We start from the raw sequence: 20,938 nt of genomic DNA on the forward strand, positions 1-20,938 counted from the left end.
GGCAAGGGAGAACGCTCATGAGCCCCCCACCGGCTGTCGCTATTAAACGATGTCACGGGATTTCTAGCATTTCTCCTGGTGCGTTTAAAGGGGTTGTTCCCCAGACCCTCTTTTATCCTTACTCACGGGGTCTTAGATGTCAATCAGGTTGGGATGATGCAATCCCTCAACCAGCCCACTCTGGTTGTCCCCTGAGGGGTTTCAATGAATAGTACAGTACTCAATACACAATTCCGTCTCCAAGAGACAATGGCCGTTATCAGTGGTTCCGTTTCGCTGAGGCCAGGACACATTCCAAACTCTGTGTATTCTGTGTGTCTCTCTCTCATTTCCTGGGTCCCAGACCCGAATTAATAGCGATCTTGCGATTCTCAGAAAGGAGGGGTGGGGGGCGACTTTGTACCCTTCGGCCCCTCAGAGTTGCTTCACACCCCCTTCCTTCTAAGATTTTTACCACAGGTAAAAATTAATTAATACAGAGTCTTACAGGATTTCAGAATCTAACACAATACAAAAGAGTTTTTTTTTACTACAGAGTAATACAGTTATACATTCAATTCAGCATCTAAACAGTTAGCGATTACATTGTCACTTCCTTTAATATCTTAACATCTTGTACCTTAATAAATTCTTGTAGCATCAGACTCCAATTTAATAACCACCTATTTTTTTATTCCTTTTCTTCAGCAAACAAAAACTAAAGAGTTGTGATCTTAGCTTACGTGTACATTACAAAAGTTCATGCAAATACTAATCTTTATTTTACTTTCAAACTTAACAGTCAATCTTCCATGGGGTTGTCTTTATTAGTTACATGCTTTGCCAAAATCCCTTAAAACCGGATCCTGTTATTTAAAGTGGCATCCCGTCAACCCTCGCCCCTTTTCCAGTTAACTCCCACATGGTTAGCTTGTGTACCAGTGTGGAATAGGCTTTTGCATGCTCCTTTCATAGGAGTTCTTTTATCAACAATGTGTTCCAAACTTAGACCATTTTCTGAATTTCCACACAATTCTTTAATTTTAAGCAAGTTGTTAATTTTATCTTCAGGACCCTTCATTCTATTAGTTTTCAATTTAAGATCTGCAAGCGATCCCTCTTTGTCCAAACAGCATTTCAAATTCTGCCTCTTCACAGCACTCTCTTGAATAACAATAGCGTGTGGGGCACCTTTACATTCCAAATCAACCTGTAATTGATTCGCAGGCACCGTGTTAACAAGCCATTGTCCCCGTAGCCTGGTTGCTGCTTCTGACATCAATCCAGACTTTAAAATTTCTTCATTCAATTTAGGAACTACACTTTTCCCTTTCCCTTCAATAATAATATTCACCTCACCACCTTTTATCTCCTCACTAACTTTTAACACACCTTCGAACCCAAACAACTGGGAATTCTCACTTCCCACTAGTACCAAGGTTAACCCTTTCTTCACTGAACCAAATCCATCTGACCCACAAGGACTGCATTCCTTTTCAACTGAATCAAATACCTCAGACTTTTTCTGAGTTCCATTACTAGGTTCAGTACCACGTGCATCCACATCTTGAACACACTCAAACGGGACATCTGCCTCTTCCAGGCTTTCAATACCCGTACCCTTTTCAAATTCTAAGTTCCCCTGATCCTCCCAGTTACTCTCTGGGCAACTCCCTTCCGGAGTAAACTCAACCCCGCGGGCTGAAACAACCTCATCTGCCAACCCAGCAGACTTCTTCAAGGTAATGGCATCCTTTTCATCTAGGACTGCCCTCATTTCATTATCGGGAACACCTTTAGAATTTTCAACTTCTTCAAACAGTTCTGTCAAACCAGACAGATCATCCATGTCCAACCCTGGACCTTCTAACAGCCTTATCTGTTTCTCATTTTTACTCCGTGCCTCTATAAATCTCCTCCTGGCTAAGGGCAGGACTACCTCCTCTCCCTTACTCTCTTTCACTTTCCTATTCTCCATTTTACCACCCTCTAACCCCTCTTGGTACAGGGTCGGTAAAAACGTCTCAGCCAAATCGATACTGGCCTCTTTCTCAGCTGTCTTTCTCAACGTGCTGCGAGTGATCGTGCATGCGGGATAGATCTTGGAACCTAGGGGCGGGTCCCCAACACTTACAGGCTTGCTCGTCAGCTCCATGGCCGACCAAACGTCACCACCTGCTAAATCGTTACCCAGAAGGATGTCTACGTCAGTTCTTGGAATTTCTGATCGCACCCCTATTTCAACTGGTCCAGATACCAGCTCACAATTTATAATGATCCTATGCAAAGGCACAGCTTCTGTCCCTTTTCCTATGCTTCTCAAAGCTACCTCTCCTGTCTCAGGACCAAAATCTAGTACCGTACTGCAAATCAATGACAGCTCAGCTCCAGTGTCTCTCCAGATCCGCACTGGAACTGGTGTGTCTCCCTCTTTCACAGACATGATTCCTTCTGAAATAAGTTTCTCAGACTCCTCTCGTATTCTGTCTACCTGGGGCTTTCTTGTCGATTTACTGATCACCACAATACATCCTGTAGGGACTGCTGCTCTCCCTTTTCCTACCTCCTTCCTCGGAGCAAGGCACTTAGATGCAATATGACCCACCTTTCCACAATTAAAACAGGTCACAGCTAGGACCTCTCCTGCCGTCTTGCCTTTCCTCCTCCTTAGTTTTACCACTAGCTCCTGGCTGGATCTCTGCCTTAGCCAGCGGGCTTTCCCTACCGTTTCCACAGTCTTTCTGGTAACTCTTATTCGAGGAAAACTTTGTCTTGTGGGTTAGGGCATATTCATCTGCGAACCTAGCAAATTCGGATATGGACTTATTTGGCTTCTCGTTCAAATACATCTGGATATCATCCAAAACACAACCTTTAAATTCCTCAATCAGAATTAACTCCCTGAGAAGCCAAAAATCCTCTTCCACCATTTCTGCTGCACACCAACGATCCAAGAGCACACCCTTCTCATAGGCAAACTCTGCATACGTCTGATTCCACCCTTTCTTTAAATTTCTGAACTTTTGTCTATAGGCCTCCGGTACCAATTCGTAGGTCAAAAGAATGGCCTCCTTTACTTTTTCATAATTCTCAGACTCTTCCTTCTCCATGGACAACGCCGCATATGCCCGTTGTGCCTTCCCTTTTAACACACTTTGTAACAATGCCACCCACTGATCTTAGGGCCACTTCTGACTCACTGCCACCTTTTCAAAATGCAAGAAATAACTATCAACATCCGTCTCCTCGAACGGAGGTATTAACCTCAGCTCCCGACTAACATTAAACCGCTCCTCTTGGTCTGACCCTTGAGCTCTTCGCTCTTGCCTGAACTTCTCCATGTCCAACTCATGTTGCCTCTGTTTCTCCTTCTCCTCATACTCCCTCTCCTTTTCGGCTCTCTCCTTCTCTTTTTCAGCTGCTTCCAGCTGTTTTAACTTAATTTCATGCTCCCTCTGCTTCTCAGCTCTTTCCTTCTCCCTTTTCACCTCTAACTCCTTTAGCTGGAGATCATGCTCCCTTTGCTTGTTGGCTCTTTCTTTTTCCTTTTCAGCTGCTTCCAGCTGTTTTAACTTAATTTCATGTTCCAACCTTAATTTCTCCAACTCTAACTGAGCCATCCCACTAGCTGGTACCTTTTCAGGGATATTTTCCAATACCTCAGCCGAAAACACATTCTTCACAATATAATACTGAGTTATGGCCCTCCGCACCTCCCGCTTTTTCATCGACAACCTCACCTCTGCGAGATTTAGTCCTTTCGCAAAATTTATCAAGTCCGACTTTGTGGCAGCATCTAGCGCCTCCAGAGTCGGGTTTTCTATAAATTCGTCTATGTCCATCTTTGCTGGTTTCCCATCTGGTTACCTGCGCAACCAGATCCAAGTTTGGACTTAAAAGCCCAATTTACTGGTCCTCCAATTTGGTATCAAATCTCGAGACGAGGCCCACATTGTTACGAACCCCGTAACTGGGTCACTTACCAGCAAAGATAGAGAGGTCCGTTGAAGTCTGATGATACTATTTTTAACAGTATTTATTAGTAAGAATACACAAAAATAATATCAATGCAAATATACAGATAATATACGTCGTCAATACTAAATCTAAAAGTGCGGGTATAATAATAATCAATAAGAAATAAGCTCTATCGTTGTCTAGGGGATAATGTATTGTCTGATGGAAATATAAAATTCACTCAGTTCATGCAGGCTGCAGCCTTTGGCGACCGCTGGGTTGCAATGGTTGGAGAGAGAGAGAGATTTTTGGGAGAAAAACTTGCCGGCTTTCCTTTTATGATTTTGATCCGTCAGGAGTCCCGTTGGTGTGGCCGTTCACTTGTGGCCTCTCCTTTAGCTAAAGCCGTTCTTCCGTGGTGAGCCCGCCAACCCAGGCAAGGGAGGACGCACACGAGCCCCCCATCGGCTGTCGCTATTAAACAATGTCACGGGATTTCTAGCGTTTCTCCTGGTGTGTCTAAAGGGGTTGTTCCCCAGACCCTCTTTTATCCTTACGGGGTCTCAGATGTCAATCAGGTTGGGATGATGCAATCCCTTAACCAGCCCACTCTGGTTGTCCCCTGAGGGGTTTCAATGAATAGTACAGTACTCAATACACAATTCCGTCTCCAAGAGACAATGGCCATTATCAGTGGCTCCGTTTCGCTGAGGCCAGGACACATTCCAAACTCTGTGTATTCTGTGTGTCTCTCTCTCATTTCCTGGGTCCCAGACCCGAATTAATAGCGATCTTGCGATTCTCAAAAAGGAGGGGGGCGACTTTGTACCCTTCGGCCCCTCAGAGTTGCTTCACGTTCATAACAATACTAATCCCAATTACCAGAACTTTGGTCTGCAACCTTTCTATATCTTGGCAATGCAAGCATTCAGCTCTAAGTACTTTTCAAATGATTACCTGACACCATCTTTTTTTCTGTCATTAATTCTTTGGGGGGTTTTTCTCTCTGTTTTGTGGATGTCTGTGGAGAGTAAGAATTTCAGGTTGTACACGGTACACATTCTCTGATATTAAATTGAACCATTGACTGTGCACATATATACTCATGTCCTTCTATGGAAAGCATCAGTGCATGGTACGGGAATAGCACTGTGACTGACAGGAAGGCTCTATAATGCGTAGACGAAACTGCCCAATGCATCACTGGCACCAGCCTGCCTGCCATCAAGGACGCGTACACAGAGAGGTGCGGGGGAAAGAGCCGGTAACATCATGAAGGATCCCACCCACTCTTGTCATGGACTGTTTGTCGTACTCCATCAGCGAGAAGGCACAGCAGGGCCACCAGACTCAAAGACAGTTACTTTCCCCAAGCAACAGCTCCACCAACCAACGCACCACCACTACTTTATCATTTCCTGCCAGCCACCTTGGGTACAGGCACTCCTGTGCCTAGCATCACTTTATGGATTTGCAGGCAGTCTATGTGAATCCACCTTGGTTTCCTCGGCTGCTTAAGTCTGGGGAAGACCATCTCTGGCCCCGCCAAACTCGTGAGATTAAGGCGCGCATGATCCCACCCCAAACCACTGTTTGTATGGAATCTGTGTCATTTGCTACCCTGTTAAGTATTACACACCACCTTCCGAATGTCACTCGCAATCCACCTCGAACAAACGGGTCTCCCACTGGACCGTACGCTACGACCGGTTCTCCCCAGCGTCTTCTCTCTTCACCTCCTCTAGAACAAAAGGGCCAAGCCCAACCTTAATGTCCCTCACCAAGAAAACCTCCTGCTAATTGGATGGCACACATCCCTCATCATCCCTGGAGGAACTCAGCAGGTCGGGCAGCATCCATAGAAACGAGCAGTCAACGTTTCAGGCCGAGACCCTTCGTCAGGACTGAAGAGGGAGAAGACAGGGGCCCTTAAAAGAAGAAGGTGGGGGGGGGAGGCTGGAAGGTGCCAGGAGAAAAACCAATCAGAGGAAAGATCAAGGGGTGGGGGGGGGGGAAGCAGGGAGGGGATAGGCAGGAAAGGTGAAGAAGGAATGTAAGGGGAAAGCACTATGGGTAGTAGGAGAAGGCAGAATCATGAGGGAGGTGATAGGCAGCTGGAGGAGGAGGCAGAATGAAAGTGGGTTGGGGGAAGGGAGATGGAGGGAATTACTGGAAGTTGGAGAATTCGATGTTCATACCAAGGGGCTGGAGACTACCCAGATGGTATATGAGGTGTTGCTCCTCCAACCTGAGTTTGGCCTTATCATGGCAGTAGAGGAGGCCATGTATGGACATATCTGGGTAGTCTCCAGTCCCTTGGTATGAACATCGAATTCTCCAACTTCCGGTAATTCCCTCCCTCTTACATTCCTTCCTCACCTTTCCTGCCTATCCCCTCCCTGCTTCCCCTACCCCACCCCTTGATCTTTCCTCTGATTGGTTTTTCACCTGACACCCACCAGTCTTCTCCTTTCCACCCTCCCCCCCCACCTTCTTTATAGGGCCCCTGTCCCCTCCCTCTTCAGTCCTGACGAAGGGTCTCGGGCCAAAACGTTGACTGCTCGTTTCAACGGATGCTGCCCGACCTGCTGAGTTCCTCCAGCTTGTTTGTACGTGTTGATTTGACCGCAGCATCTGCAGCGTACTTTGTGTTTACCACATCATCCCTCATCTTCAACAATAACCCAAACAGGCTGAAAGCAGAAGCAGAAATAAAATACTTACAGCATAACAGTAAAGATGTGAACCAGGGCGTTACATGCGTATGTAAGCTATCTTGTGAGTTTATATTTATTGCCTGCTTTTTTATTGTTGTGCTCTCTCTTATTGGGTTTTTCTGTGCTGCTGCAGATCTGGAATAACAAGTGTTATATCCTCCTTCATACTTTTGGGCTGGTAATCACTTTAAATAATCTTGACAGCCACACTCTGTAAATATTTAAACAGAAGTCTGGGGATGCAAGTGGATAGGCCTGCATTCTGTCAGAACCAAAGGCTAGTGCATCACTGATTACAACAGTCAGCCAGTGCTGTTGAAATTATGCTGATTTGTAATTTGATCCTTGAATCAATGATTCCTCCACAGAAAACCAAATGTCACGAATTTATTAAAGATGCAGTACATGTAAAAATATTTAACTTACAATTAAGAGATTACATCAAATGTTAGTTGCTTGATAACATAAAATTGTTACAATTCTGAGCCAAGTAATAAATCTAAATGTTCATTACATAAAAGCACTTCGATGCATGCTACTCTATTTGAAAGTAAACAAATTTTGCATTACATAAATAAATGAAGAGTGTGATACAATTCCCAAGAAGGAAGACTGGAATAATAATATTATTTATTCATATGGTTTTCAATCTCACTTAAAGGTTAAAGTGATGAGACCTTTTCTAATCTCTGGGTTTCCATGAGGATAAAAACTTTCACTGGCACTGAATATTGCAATGAAACCTGTGGTGACAATGTCTGACGTGGCGTGGAAATAGGCCTTTAGTCCACCAAGTCTGTGTCAGCCATCCAACACCCCATTCCAATAATTCTATGCTAATACCGTACTTTATTCTCTGCACAGCCAGGATCTCAGCTAGACTGTACATACCGGCTATGTGGTGAAAAAGGCATAGCAACGCCTCCTTCACCTCAGACGGCTGAAGAGGTTCGGCATGAGATCCCCCAGATCCTCAGGACTTTCCACAGGAGCACCACCAAGAGCACACTGACTGACTGTAGCACCGCCTGGTACGGGAGCTGTACTACCGTCAATTGCAGGCCACTGCGGAGAGTGGTGCAGGCAGCCCAGCGCATCTGTGGGCATGAACTTCCCACTATTCAGGGCATTTACAGCAGCAGGTGCGTAGAAAAGGGCCCGGATGATCATCAGGGACTCCTGCCACCCCAACCACAAACTGTTGCAGCTGCTACGGTCTGGCAAATGGCACCGCTGCATTAAGGCAGGACCAACAGGCTCTGGGGCAGCTTCTTTCACCAGGTATCAGATTTATCAATACACATTGATCTGACTGTATAGACCAGGGGTGGGCAAACTTTTTGACTTGTGGGCCACAAAGGGTTCTAAAATTTGACAGGGGGGCCGGACCAGGAGCAGATGGACGGAGTGTTTTGGTAATACACCTCATAAGAGAAAATAAAATATCATGGGATATGTAGAAAACATGTGCTTTAATTTCAATTGAAAATGAACAAATGCATTACAACAAAATATCTGTCTTTGAAGTCCCATGGTATTTAGCTATTTATTGAAATGACTTTTAAAACACTGAAAATTAAATGAATAAAATACAGCTTTTTTTAATAGTAACAGTTATTATTTTAAAGCACTGAAAATTCTGTTATCCTTCAAGATATTATCATCATCACTCTCCTCCTGACTGTCTTTATTTCAAAAACGGTAGGAGATGCAGGTCTACTTGTCTTGCTCCTTCTTATTCAATTGTCCCCTGTGCCAAAACTCAACAACGACTAGCACAAGGACAGAACAGTGACAGCGCGCCAGTATGCGGAGCGCGTTATTTGATCTGGAGCGCATTTTTTATTTTGAGAACGTACGTGCACCTGCGCACTACTCATGTCCATCACTTAACAGAAATGACATGTAACATGTAAGGCTTATTGAAAAAAATATTTTCAAATGCATTTTTTACATAACACAACGAAGAAACTTATTTTTAATTTCAGTGGGAACAGTGTTGTTGGTCTCCCTTTTTAGCCAGCGCATCAAAGTCTGGATTTAGTTTTGTTGTGGTGAAAACGCCAGAATTGCGGGGAAAAAAACGTTAACAAGGTTTATTAATATAATTTCATCAAGTTCTGCGGGCCGGATTAAAAAGCTTAACGGGCCGCATATGGCCCCCGGGCCGTAGTTTGCCCATGCCTGGTATCTACAATCCCAGTGTTTGGGCAATATCCTACTTTTCCCTTCCTTATTACTTGTACATTACGACAGAGACGCAACATAAAGATCTTTATCCCCTCATGTAAGATGGATGTAAGAAATAAAATAAATTTTAATTCATTACTCTCAAATGCCACTGGATTTTGGCACTAGACTAGGCATGATTTACATTGGCAATTAACCTCCTACAAACCCACATGCCTTTGGGATGTGAGTGGAAACCCGGAGGGAGGCCTCCAAAGCTCCTTCAGGATGTTGCCTGGACTTGAGAACCTAAGTTATCGGGAAAGGTTGGACTTTATTCATGGGGGCAAAGGAGAATGAGGGGAAATCTTTTAGAGGCATACAAAATTATGAAGCTTGCAGGCTCCCCACTCCTCAGTTTGGGTGAGATTAGAACAAGGTAATAGGTTTAGGGTGAAAGGAGAAATGGAATTAGAGGAACTGATTCTTTGTTGTAAGGCACCATGATCTATGGCTCTTTCAGTGAGGTTTATGTCAACCTGTGCACATCATTAATGACCTGCACCAATCCTACACACTGGAAACTACTGATTTTTGCTACCGCCTCACTTGACCATGTCGAGTGGTTTAATGTCGAGAGCAATTTACTATGTCCCATTTCACTCCCACCTGCATATCATCCTTTGGCATCTGTCATTCATCTACTCACCACTTAGATTGTCCTAACCTCACCTTTAATGCCACTTACTATCTGATTCTTCTGAATTCTCCCATGTTCACTGCAATGAGACCAGAGAACTGTGCCCAACCACCAGACGACATTCTCAAACTTGAGTCGAGATCAGAAGTGGTGAACTTTTCAGCTTATTTTAAAAGAGGAGACTGATTTCTCTTGTTTCTGGTAACTGCTGGCACCGTAACCCTGCAGAGTTTCCTGCCCCTGATATGAAAGCCATTAGGAGCTTTGCTTCAATAATTACTCTCAATAAGAGATGAGTGTTGTGCTTAAATAGTGTGCTCAGTTGTTGCTTTGCTCTCAGGTACTGAGGAGGAACCGGACTCCATCAGTGGCTGAGTTATTTTTATTGACTTCTTGCCTTTCATTGTGAAGGAGAGGATCACACTTCTCGCTTTATTCCGAAACTCGTCAGAAACATAGTAGTAGATGAATGGGTCAATGCAGTTGTTGAGGGTACTCAGCATGAGGGAGATTGTGTAACTCTGATAGAGGTTCGTGAAGTGGAGGCCAGAATGGTGAATGAGGAGGATGATATTACTGGGGGCGAAACACACCACGTACGTAATCAGCACTAACACCATGTTCCGTACAGCCTGGCCAAATAGGTCACTGCTTTTCAGCAATGCCCTGACTATAGACACATAACAAAATACAGTAACTGCACAAGGAATGAGAAACCCGACAACAACCAGACACACAAAGAAATAGAAGAAGTAACTAGAGTCCACCTTGAGAGGCAAGGCGTCGTGGCAGGTTGTGATGTTTGGGTCCTGGAATGAGTACACCTGCTTCTCGAGAAGAAGCGGGATCATGAAAATTCCAACGAGAGCCCAAATCACGAAGCAGGCAGCCACAGCGAACCGATTGTCTCTGAAACCTTTGGAGTAGAATGGGTGGACCAGAGCAAAGTATCGGTCGACGCTGATGACGGTGAGGAGCAGGATGGAGCAGTACATGTTCCCGTAGAAGAAGGCCGTCATCGTCCGGCACAGGGCTTCGCCGAAGATCCAGTTGTTGCCCTGGAAGTGATAGTGGATCTTGAACGGGAGCACCAGAATCAGGAGGAGGTCGGCTGTCGCCAGGTTCATCAGGAAGATGGTGGAAGGTAGTCGTTGGACCTTGGTGACCAGAATCAAAAGGGCCAGCCCATTGGCCGGGAGTCCAATAATCGCGATGATGCTTAAAATGACTGGAATCATCATCGTGGTAATGGAACCAGTCAGATGATTCTTTACTGTCTCATCCAGTGTCTGGTTACCTTCATTAAGATGGAACCGAAAGCTCCGTAGGCCCGGAACAACTGTTAAAATAGAAAAGATTGTATTTTTAACATCGGCATTTGAGTCCTTCAGTTGTTAAAATATGGATCTCTGGCCCCAAAGTCTGTGGAGGCTGGGGCAGCTTTCAAGAGGAAAGGGTTTGTTTTGTCAAATACAGGAATAGAGGCATATAAAGGCAGAGAGTAGGAAGAGGAGATACAATTCAGCTTGGATTTCATTGGCCCGTGGAATAGGACCAAAAGACTATAAGATATAGTAGCAGAAGTATGCCATTCAGCCCATTGAGTCTGCTCCATCATTCAATCATGGGCTGATCCAATTCTTCCAGTCATCCCACTCCCCTGCTTACACCCCATACCCTTTGATGCCCTGGCTAATCAAGAACCTATCTATCTCTGCCTTAAATGCACCCAGTGACTTGGCCTCCACAGCCGCTCGTGTCAACACATTCCACAGATTTACCACCCTCTGCCTAAAGTAACTTCTCCACGTCTCAGCTCTAAAAGGCCGTCCTTCAATCCTGAAGTCGTGCCCAAAATACTGAATGATCTAAAACAAAAATCCCATTCTATGTTGGAAGTGGAAAACAACCTGGTAAATTCAAATATGGAAGAAAAGAAGAACAGAGTGAAAGAAAACTCTGTCCTGTAAGTTGGTTTTATCGGAGGTAGAAAGCTTATTTAACCACTTCAACCTATTTAGGCATTCAGTTTGATTACAGTTGATTTGGGCCTGAAATCCATTTATCTTTGCTTGACCTTCACCGTCCAATATTGAAAGATGGTCTGCTTAAGTGGATCTCCAGAATGTCACCTAATCCCAAATACTTTTGGGAAAGGAGATTTCCAGATTTCACAAACACTTGTGAAAAGCTATGTCCTAACATTAGCTCTAATTGGTACAGGTCTAATTTAAGTTTAAAGTTACTCTTGATTCCTGATTGGAGGAGGTAATGTCTCCAAATGAATGCACTTTCCAGGCTGAGGACTTCTACTGGATCATTCTCTACCCCCCTCTCCCCGCCCATCCTGATAGCCAGAGAAACACCATTGTTAGGCAGAGTGAAATGGTATACATAAAATTAATTATTAATAGGAAACACACACACACACACACACACACACACACACACACACACACACACACACACACACACACACACACACACACACACACACACACACACACACACACACACACACACACACACCTGGAGAAATCAGCAAATCAAATCTTTGAAGAGGAATTGAACAGTCAACCCTTTGGGCCGAGACCCTTCATCGGGACTGTAAAGGAAGGGTAAGTAGCCAGAACAAGAATGGACAGAGTGGGGAAGGAGTACCGATTAGCAGGTGATAGAGAACAACGTTCCGGGGGGGAAGCAACAGTGGCCCTGCCTCCGGCACTGAGTCTGGCCCTGTGGGCTAGAAAGGTAGGGAAATGAAGAGGATGGCAGCAGTTATAGGAGACTCTATAGTCAAGCAGACAGATAAATGATTCTGTGAATGCGAAAAGGAAACATGGATGGTAGCTTGCCTCCCTCATGCCGGGATCCGTAATGTTTCTGACCCGTCCACAATATCCTGAAAAGGAAGGGTGAGGAGCCAGAAGTCGCGGTACGTATTGGTACCAACGACATAGGTGGAAAAAGGAAGGGGGTCCTGAAAAAAGAATACAGGAAGTTAGGAAGGAAGCTGAGAAGCAGGACCTCAAGGGTAGTAATCTTTGGATTGTTGCCTGAGCCACATGACAGTGAGAATGGGAATAGAATGAAGTGGCTGATAAATGCGTGGCTGAAGAATTGGAGCAGGGGGCAGGGATTCAGATTTCTGGATAATTGGAACCTCTTCTGGGACAGGCGCGACCTGTACAAAAGGGACGAGCTGCACTTGATTCTGAGGGGAACCAATATCCTTGCGGGGAGGTTTACTAGAGCGGTTGGGAGTGGTTTAAACTAATATGGCGGGGGGGGGATGGGAACCAGTATGGCAGAGCTGAGGGTGAGCCGGCAGGTTTACAAGTAGATGATGGGTGTAACACGAACGTAAGGAAGGACAAACCAATGATTGGGTACAAATGCAAAGAGTTAAGTTATACCACTGAGGCAAAATTCATAAGGGCGAAGAATGCTAGACTAAAGGTTCTTTACTTAAATGTGCATAGCCTTCAAAATAAAGTGGATGAACTTGTGGTGGAATTAGAGATTGGTCAGTATGATGTTGTGGGCATCACTGAGTCACGGCTGAAAGAAGGCCAGAGTTCAGAGATTAACATCAAAGGATGTATTTTGTCTCAAAAGGACAGGCAGGAAGGCACAGGCAGTGATGTGGCTCTGTTGGTAAGAGATGGAATTATATCTTTAGAAAGAGCTGACATAGGGTCACAGAACGTTGAATCTTTGTGGGTGGAGTTAAGAAACTGCAACGGTAAAAACACCATTATGGGAATCAGATATAGGGCTCCAAATAGTAGCCCAGATGTGGGGTTGAGATTGCAAAGGGAGCTGGAAAAGGCATGTGATAAGGGTAATGTCACATTTGTAATGGAGGACTTCAATATGCAAGGGGATTGGGAAAATCAGGTTGGTGTCGGATTGCAAGAGAGGGAATTTGTTGAATGCCTACGAGATGGCTTTTTAAAGCAGCTTTTGCTTGAGCCGACTCGGAGAAAGGCTGTTTCAGACTGAGTGTCGTGTAACAACCCAGATCTTATTAGGGAGCTTAACATAAAGGAACCCTTAGGAGGCAGTGGTCATAATATGACTGAATTCATACATTTATACTGCAATTTGAGAGGGAGAAGCAGAACTCACATGTATCAGCGTCGCAATGGAATAAAGGGAATTACAGAGGCATGAGAGAGGAGCTGCCCGGGTGGATTGGAGGAGGATTCCGGCAAAGATGACGGCAGAGCAGAGATAGTTGAAGTTTCTGGGAATAGTTCACAAGGCATGGGACAGATATGTCCCACAGAGGAAGAAGTTCTCAATTGGTGGGGGTAGGCAACTGTGGCTGACAAGGGAAGTTAATGACTGCATAAAAGCCAAGGAAAGGGCAAATAAGGTAGCAAAAGTGAGTGGGAAATTGGTTGATTGGGAAGCTTTTAAAATCCAACAAAAGGCAACTTAACAAACTATAAGAGAAAAGATGAAATATGAGGGCAAACCAGCCAATAATATAAAGCAGGATACTAAAGGTTTTTTCAGTTACATAAAGAGTAAAAGGGTGAGAGGTGATACTGGGCCATTAGGGGAGCAGTGGGAAAGGGTCTCCTTGAAGCACCACCAGCCTACAACTGTATGAAAGGTTCACTGTTACCTTTGAGACACAGACCTCTGACTATGAGAAAGTGCTGCCAGGCAGTGAAGACTGAGGGAGGACATGACTACCAAAGAGTTAGAGTTGTAGAGCTGGTTAGCATGGAAATGGGCCATTCGGCCCAGCTTCTACGTGCTGAACATACTTCCTCACTGAGATAGTCCCATTTTCCTGTATCTGTCCCATATCCTTCTAAAGACTTTCTGTCCATTATAATTGTCCCCACCTCTACCACATCCTCGGGAAGCACATTCCTCATACTCCCCACACTCTGAGGGAGCCCACACTGCGAGGGAGTCAGTACTGAGGGAACCCACACTGTGAGGGAGCCAGTATGGAGGGAACCCACACTGTGAGGGAGTCAGTACAGAGGGAACCCACACTGTGAGGGAGTCAGTACGGAGGGAGCCCACACTGTGAGGGAGCCAGTATGGAGGGAACCCACACTGTGAGGGAGTCAGTACGGAGGGAGCCCACACTATGAGGGAGTCAGTACGGAGGGAGCACTGTGCTATCAGAGAGTCAGCACTGAGGGAACCCACACTGTGAGGGAGCCAGTATGGAGGGAACCCACATTACGAGGGAGTCAGTACGGAGGGAACCCACACTGTGAGGGAGTCAGTACGGAGGGAACCCACACTGTGAGGGAGTCAGTACGGAGGGAGCACTGTGCTATCAGAGAGTCAGTACTGAGGGAACCCACACTGTGAGGGAACCAGTATGGAGGGAACCCACACTACGAGGGAGTCAGTACGGAGGGAACCCACACTGTGAGGGAGTCAGTACGGAGGGAACCCACACTGTGAGGGAGTCAGTACGGAGGGAGCACTGTGCTATCAGAGAGTCAGTACTAAGGGAACCCACACTGTGAGGGAGCCAGTATGGAGGGAACCCACACTACAAGGGAGTCAGTACTGAGGGAGCCCACACTGCGAGGGAGTCAGTACTGAGGGAACCCACACTGTGAGGGAGTCAGTACTGGGGGAAACCACACTGCGAGGGAGCCAGTACTGAGGGAACCCACACTGTGAGGGAGTCAGTATGGAGGGAGCCCACACTGTGAGGGAGTCAGTACGGAGGGAACCCACACTGTGAGGGAGTCAGTACTGAGGGAGCCCACACTGCGAGAGAGTCAGTACGGAGGGAACCCACACTGTGAGGGAGTCAGTACGGAGGGAACCCACACTGTGAGGGAGTCAGTACGGAGGGAGCACTGTGCTATCAGAGAGTCAGTACTGAGGGAACCCACACTGTGAGGGAGCCAGTATGGAGGGAACCCACACTGTGAGGGAGTCAGTACGGAGGGAGCCCACACTGTGAGGGAGTCAGTACGGAGGGAGCACTGTGCTATCAGAGAGTCAGTACTGAGGGAACCCACACTGTGAGGGAGCCAGTATGGAGGGAACCCACACTGTGAGGGAGTCAGTACGGAGGGAGCCCACACTGTGAGGGAGCCAGTATGGAGGGAACCCACACTGTGAGGGAGTCAGTACGGAGGGAGCCCACACTATGAGGGAGTCAGTACGGAGGGAGCACTGTGCTATCAGAGAGTCAGCACTGAGGGAACCCACACTGTGAGGGAGCCAGTATGGAGGGAACCCACATTACGAGGGAGTCAGTACGGAGGGAACCCACACTGTGAGGGAGTCAGTACGGAGGGAACCCACACTGTGAGGGAGTCAGTATGGAGGGAACCCACACTGTGAGGGAGCCAGTACAGAGGGAACCCACACTGCGAGGGAGTCAGTACGGAGGGAGCCCACACTGTGAGGGAGTCAGTACAGAGGGAGCCCACACTGCGAGGGAGCCAGTACGGAGGGAGCCCACACTGTGAGGGAGTCAGTACGGAGGGAGCCCACACTGTGAGGGAGTCAGTACGGAGGGAACCCACACTGTGAGGGAGTCAGTACGGAGGGAGCCCACACTGTGAGGGAGTCAGTACGGAGGGAGCACTGTGCTATCAGAGAGTCAGTACTGAGGGAACCCACACTGTGAGGGAGCCAGTATGGAGGGAACCCACACTGTGAGGGAGTCAGTACGGAGGGAGCCCACACTGTGAGGGAGTCAGTACGGAGGGAGCCCACACTGTGAGGGAGTCAGTACAGAGGGAGCCCACACTGTGAGGGAGTCAGTACGGAGGGAGCCCACACTGTGAGGGAGCCAGTACAGAGTGAACCCACACTGCGAGGGAGTCAGTACGGAGGGAGCCCACACTGTGAGGGAGTCAGTACTGAGGGAGCCCACACTGTGAGGGAGTCAGTACGGAGGGAGCCCACACTGTGAGGGAGTCAGTACAGAGGGAACCCACACTGTGAGGGAGTCAGTACGGAGGGAACCCACACTGTGAGGGCGTCAGTACGGAGGGAGCCCACACTGTGAGGGAGCCAGTATGGAGGGAACCCACACTGTGAGGGAGTCAGTACGGAGGGAGCACTGTGCTATCAGAGAGTCAGTACTGAGGGAACCCACACTGTGAGGGAGCCAGTATGGAGGGAACCCACACTGTGAGGGAGTCAGTACGGAGGGAGCCCACACTGTGAGGGAGTCAGTACGGAGGGAGCCCACACTGTGAGGGAGTCAGTACAGAGGGAGCCCACACTGTGAGGGAGTCAGTACGGAGGGAGCCCACACTGTGAGGGAGCCAGTACAGAGTGAACCCACACTGCGAGGGAGTCAGTACGGAGGGAGCCCACACTGTGAGGGAGTCAGTACTGAGGGAGCCCACACTGTGAGGGAGTCAGTACGGAGGGAGCCCACACTGTGAGGGAGTCAGTACAGAGGGAACCCACACTGTGAGGGAGTCAGTACGGAGGGAACCCACACTGTGAGGGCGTCAGTACGGAGGGAGCCCACACTGTGAGGGAGCCAGTATGGAGGGAACCCACACTGTGAGGGAGTCAGTACGGAGGGAGCACTGTGCTATCAGAGAGTCAGTACTGAGGGAACCCACACTGTGAGGGAGCCAGTATGGAGGGAACCCACACTGCGAGGGAGTCAGTACGGAGGGAGCTCACACTGTGAGGGAGTCAGTACTGAGGGAGCCCACACTGTGAGGGAGTCAGTACGGAGGGAGCCCACACTGTGAGGGAGTCAGTACAGAGGGAACCCACACTGTGAGGGAGTCAGTACGGAGGGAACCCACACTGTGAGGGCGTCAGTACGGAGGGAGCCCACACTGTGAGGGAGCCAGTATGGAGGGAACCCACACTGTGAGGGAGTCAGTACGGAGGGAGCACTGTGCTATCAGAGAGTCAGTACTGAGGGAACCCACACTGTGAGGGAGCCAGTATGGAGGGAACCCACACTGCGAGGGAGTCAGTACGGAGGGAGCTCACACTGTGAGGGAGTCAGTACGGAGGGAGCACTGTGCTATCAGAGAGTCAGTACTGAGGGAACCCACACTGTGAGGGAGCCAGTACGGAGGGAACCCACACTGTGAGGGAGTCAGTACGGAGGGAGCCCACACTGTGAGGGAGCCAGTACGGAGGGAACCCACACTGTGAGGGAGTCAGTACGGAGGGAGCCCACACTGTGAGGGGGTCAGTACGGAGGGAGCACTGTGCTATCAGAGAGTCAGTACTGAGGGAACCCACACTGCGTGGGAGTCAGTACGGAGGGAGCTCACACTGTGAGGGAGTCAGTACTGAGGGAGCCCACACTGCGAGGGAGTCAGTACCGAGGGAGCACTGTGCTATCAGAGAGTCAGTACTGGCGTAGACCAGCTAATACAACACAAGCCACAATTCGATCCTCAGAAACACTGGAGACTGCATATGGCGCTCGATATTCCCCACATGTCTGTTTCCACTTATCAGCCATCGACCTCCATCACCTGGCTCCATTTTCCCATCATTCCCCACCTGACGCCTTTCATCTGGGTCCACCTGTCACCTTCCTGCTTGTATCTTGCCTCTCAATTCTACATTCTGGCTACTTTACCTCTGACCCTCAGGGGCAGGGTATTGACTGGAATCGTCACCCACCCCTTTGGCTCCACAGCTGCCGAATGACCCTGTCATTTCTTCTCGTGGTTTAGCTTTGGGTGTCATTTCTAGGCAGCTGACTCATCCTCATGGTAAATCACACACATTGTCTCTCATAATTATACGTTTTCCAACATTTATTTATTGTCTGAACCAGGTTGTTTATATGTGTAATCTAGAAACTTTTTACTCTCAATAAACAATTTTTTTTCAAGTGGAAGTCGTAAGAGTCACAAAAGCAGTAAAGGAAATCACACACTGAAGTTCACATTGACCAACAACCACTTATTTCCATCTATCACCTTCTCACACATATTCATTGCTCTCTAGACTCTAGCACTGTCCTCCCACAAGGGACACTATTGTGGTTAATAGGCCCACCAACCCACACGTCATTGGGACTTAAAAAGAAACCACAGCACCTGGAGGAAGTTCACAAGAGAAAACATGTAAACATCACGTAGGCAGCATCCTCGGTTGAGAATGGAGCTGGGTTGCAGGCAGATTTAATAGCTATACCATTGAGTCACACTAAAACTGCCCAGGAATAAGCCATTCTGCAGATTAAGTACTTTGTTTTACAGGGGTAACTTTACCAGAACGATTGCAACTGATGCCTAAAGTTAGAACAGGGTATGTAATGAAGAGGAATTCTACCTTACAAAATAGATTGACTTTTCCCTGTACCAGACCTGATTTAGAGTCACAGACCTGACGAAGGGTCTCGGCCCGAAATGTCGACAGCGCTTCTTCCTATAGATGCTGCCTGGCCTGCTGCGTTCCACCAGCATTTTGTGTGTGTTACTTGAATTTCCAGCATCTGCAGATTTCCTCGTGTTTGCTTAGAGTCACAGTGCCCAGCTCTGGGCATTACATCAAGGAAAGACGTATTGAGTTTAAGGGGCAATTACACAGATTAAGATTCAATTCACCTGAGTTCAGAAGATTAGGAGTGCTTTATTGAAATATTTTAAATGATAAACAAATGGTAGGTAGAATAAGTAGAAGAAATTTCATCTGGCGGAATGAAGTCTTGAAATAAGTCATGTATTGTTCAAAGGTTAAATCAGGAAGAACTTCTTCAAAGAAAAATAGCGGGAATCTAGGAAGCTCTTCCTTCTCAAACAGCTATGAACTTTGGAGCTCAGTGGGAAGGTTCAAAATTCAAACTGACTGCTTTTTTTGTCAACTGTTGGTATTATAATAAATGGAACTGAGATCTACATCTGTAAAGAGACAGAACAAGGTTCAGTTCACTTGAGTTTTGAAGATTAACAAGGAATATAGTGAATTGATTTGATGGAAAAGAGAAATGTTACTTGTTCTACTGAGGGGCAATACTAAATTCAAAACCCAGTCTGAGGACTTAATGGACTTTCTTTCTCACTAAGAAAAGAATATCAGTTTTTTGTCTTAATCTGGTCATTATTCACAACACCAGTGTCACATGAAAGGTGCACGATATACTGAAGTATATATGAAACGGAAAGATGAAAAATACATAGAAATATCCTACCTTTATTCTCCGCTTCAATTACAGCAGATGAGAGCAAAAGCCCAAAGAGAACAATTTTCTGGCAGTGTGCAGGCAGAGCCATGGTGATGGAGACGGCAATCTACAAGCCTTAAGTAATTGTCTGCTAGTCGTGAATTTTGTGGCTGCTATTTATAATCCAGATAGAATCACACAGGAAATACACTTTGCAACTCAGCTAACTCACAGTCCGAAAATAGGGATGAGTTGCACAGGGTAGGAGGTTTCTTCTAGAAGTCTGAGGCAAATTCAGAGGAAAATAACTCAGTAAATTTCTCCAAAGTTTTTAACTGATTTAACCTTGTCTCTCTGTAAACAATTTGTCAGATGGCCATTGGAGCAAAACTCTAAATTGGTTAGTTGATGTAACATTTTTTAACAAATCATTTCTTGTCATCTCCGTGTCAGTAATGAGTTAAGTGCACTTTCTTTTATCAAAATTTAAGTAAACAACATTGCAAATGTTAATCCAGGGAGACACTCATGGTAAATAGGCGATGGTTAATGAACAGTTCATTTACATTTGGCTTGTAAAAATATTTAGAATATAAGATCCAACAGGAAGTCGTCTAGTCATAGCTTTCAAGATTCTGCAATGTTTAGAAAAAAAGATAACAAATATAATTCCACCGGGAGTTGGGAAAAGCCTCTGACATAGGAACATTTCAAGGAAAAAAGTTTCATGCACTGATTTGAAAAAAGGGAAGTAGAATATTAAAACAGGCATAAAAAAAACCCAAAATGGTAAATCTTCTGTCAATAAGTAATAAGAAAAAAAGACTTGCAAATGTTAATGTATGCCCCTGATGGACAGAGATAGGGGGATTATATTGGGAAACAAAGAAATTGCAGAGAAATTACAAATAATTTGTCTCAGCCTTCATAGGAAACCTCCCAGCAACAATGGTGTTTAGATTCAGTGAGGGGTAATAAAATAGCATCAGTTTTAGAAAGCACTAAACAAAATTATCTACAGATAATTGGAGCAAAATTAGAAATTAATGGAACTAAAAGCCAACAAATTCCCAGGACGAGATGAGCAGCAGTGCAAGGCTTTGAAGAAGATGGTGATAGAGACAGAGTCATAGAATAGAATACTACAGCACAAAAAGGACCCTTTGGTCCATCTAGTCCATGCTGAACTATTAATCTGCCTAGTCCCACCAACATACACCCAGACCATAGCCCCCTATGACCCTCCTATCCATGGCTGCTTCTTCTTCTTGGCCTTAGCTCCCACTGATGACCTCCTGCTTCCCTTGT

At 46.4% G+C, this 20,938-nt stretch overlaps 1 protein-coding gene across 1 annotated transcript; it reads right to left on the reverse strand.

Annotated features, from left to right (window-relative positions):
- Positions 1-7,027: 7,027 nt before the first annotated feature.
- Positions 7,028-19,926, reverse strand: LOC140739860 (proteinase-activated receptor 4-like). The gene is made up of 2 exons (XM_073068462.1): positions 19,658-19,926; positions 7,028-10,861 (listed from the first exon to the last, which is right to left on the reverse strand). Exons 1-2 carry the CDS (start codon positions 19,737-19,739, stop codon positions 9,828-9,830), a joined length of 1,116 nt encoding a protein of 371 aa, XP_072924563.1. The 5' UTR covers positions 19,740-19,926; the 3' UTR covers positions 7,028-9,827.
- Positions 19,927-20,938: the final 1,012 nt, after the last annotated feature.

This window comes from Hemitrygon akajei, chromosome 16, assembly GCF_048418815.1.
Source record: "Hemitrygon akajei chromosome 16, sHemAka1.3, whole genome shotgun sequence".
Lineage (NCBI taxonomy): Eukaryota > Metazoa > Chordata > Chondrichthyes > Myliobatiformes > Dasyatidae > Hemitrygon > Hemitrygon akajei.

Coding starts and splice junctions, on each gene's coding strand:
- LOC140739860 (XM_073068462.1), bottom strand. CDS start 19,739: ATGGCTCTGCCTGCACACTGCCAGAAAATTGTTCTCTTTGGGCTTTTG. Junction 10,862..19,657: donor AATTGAAGCGGAGAATAAAG/GTAGGATATTTC, acceptor CTATTTTAACAG/TTGTTCCGGGCCTACGGAGC.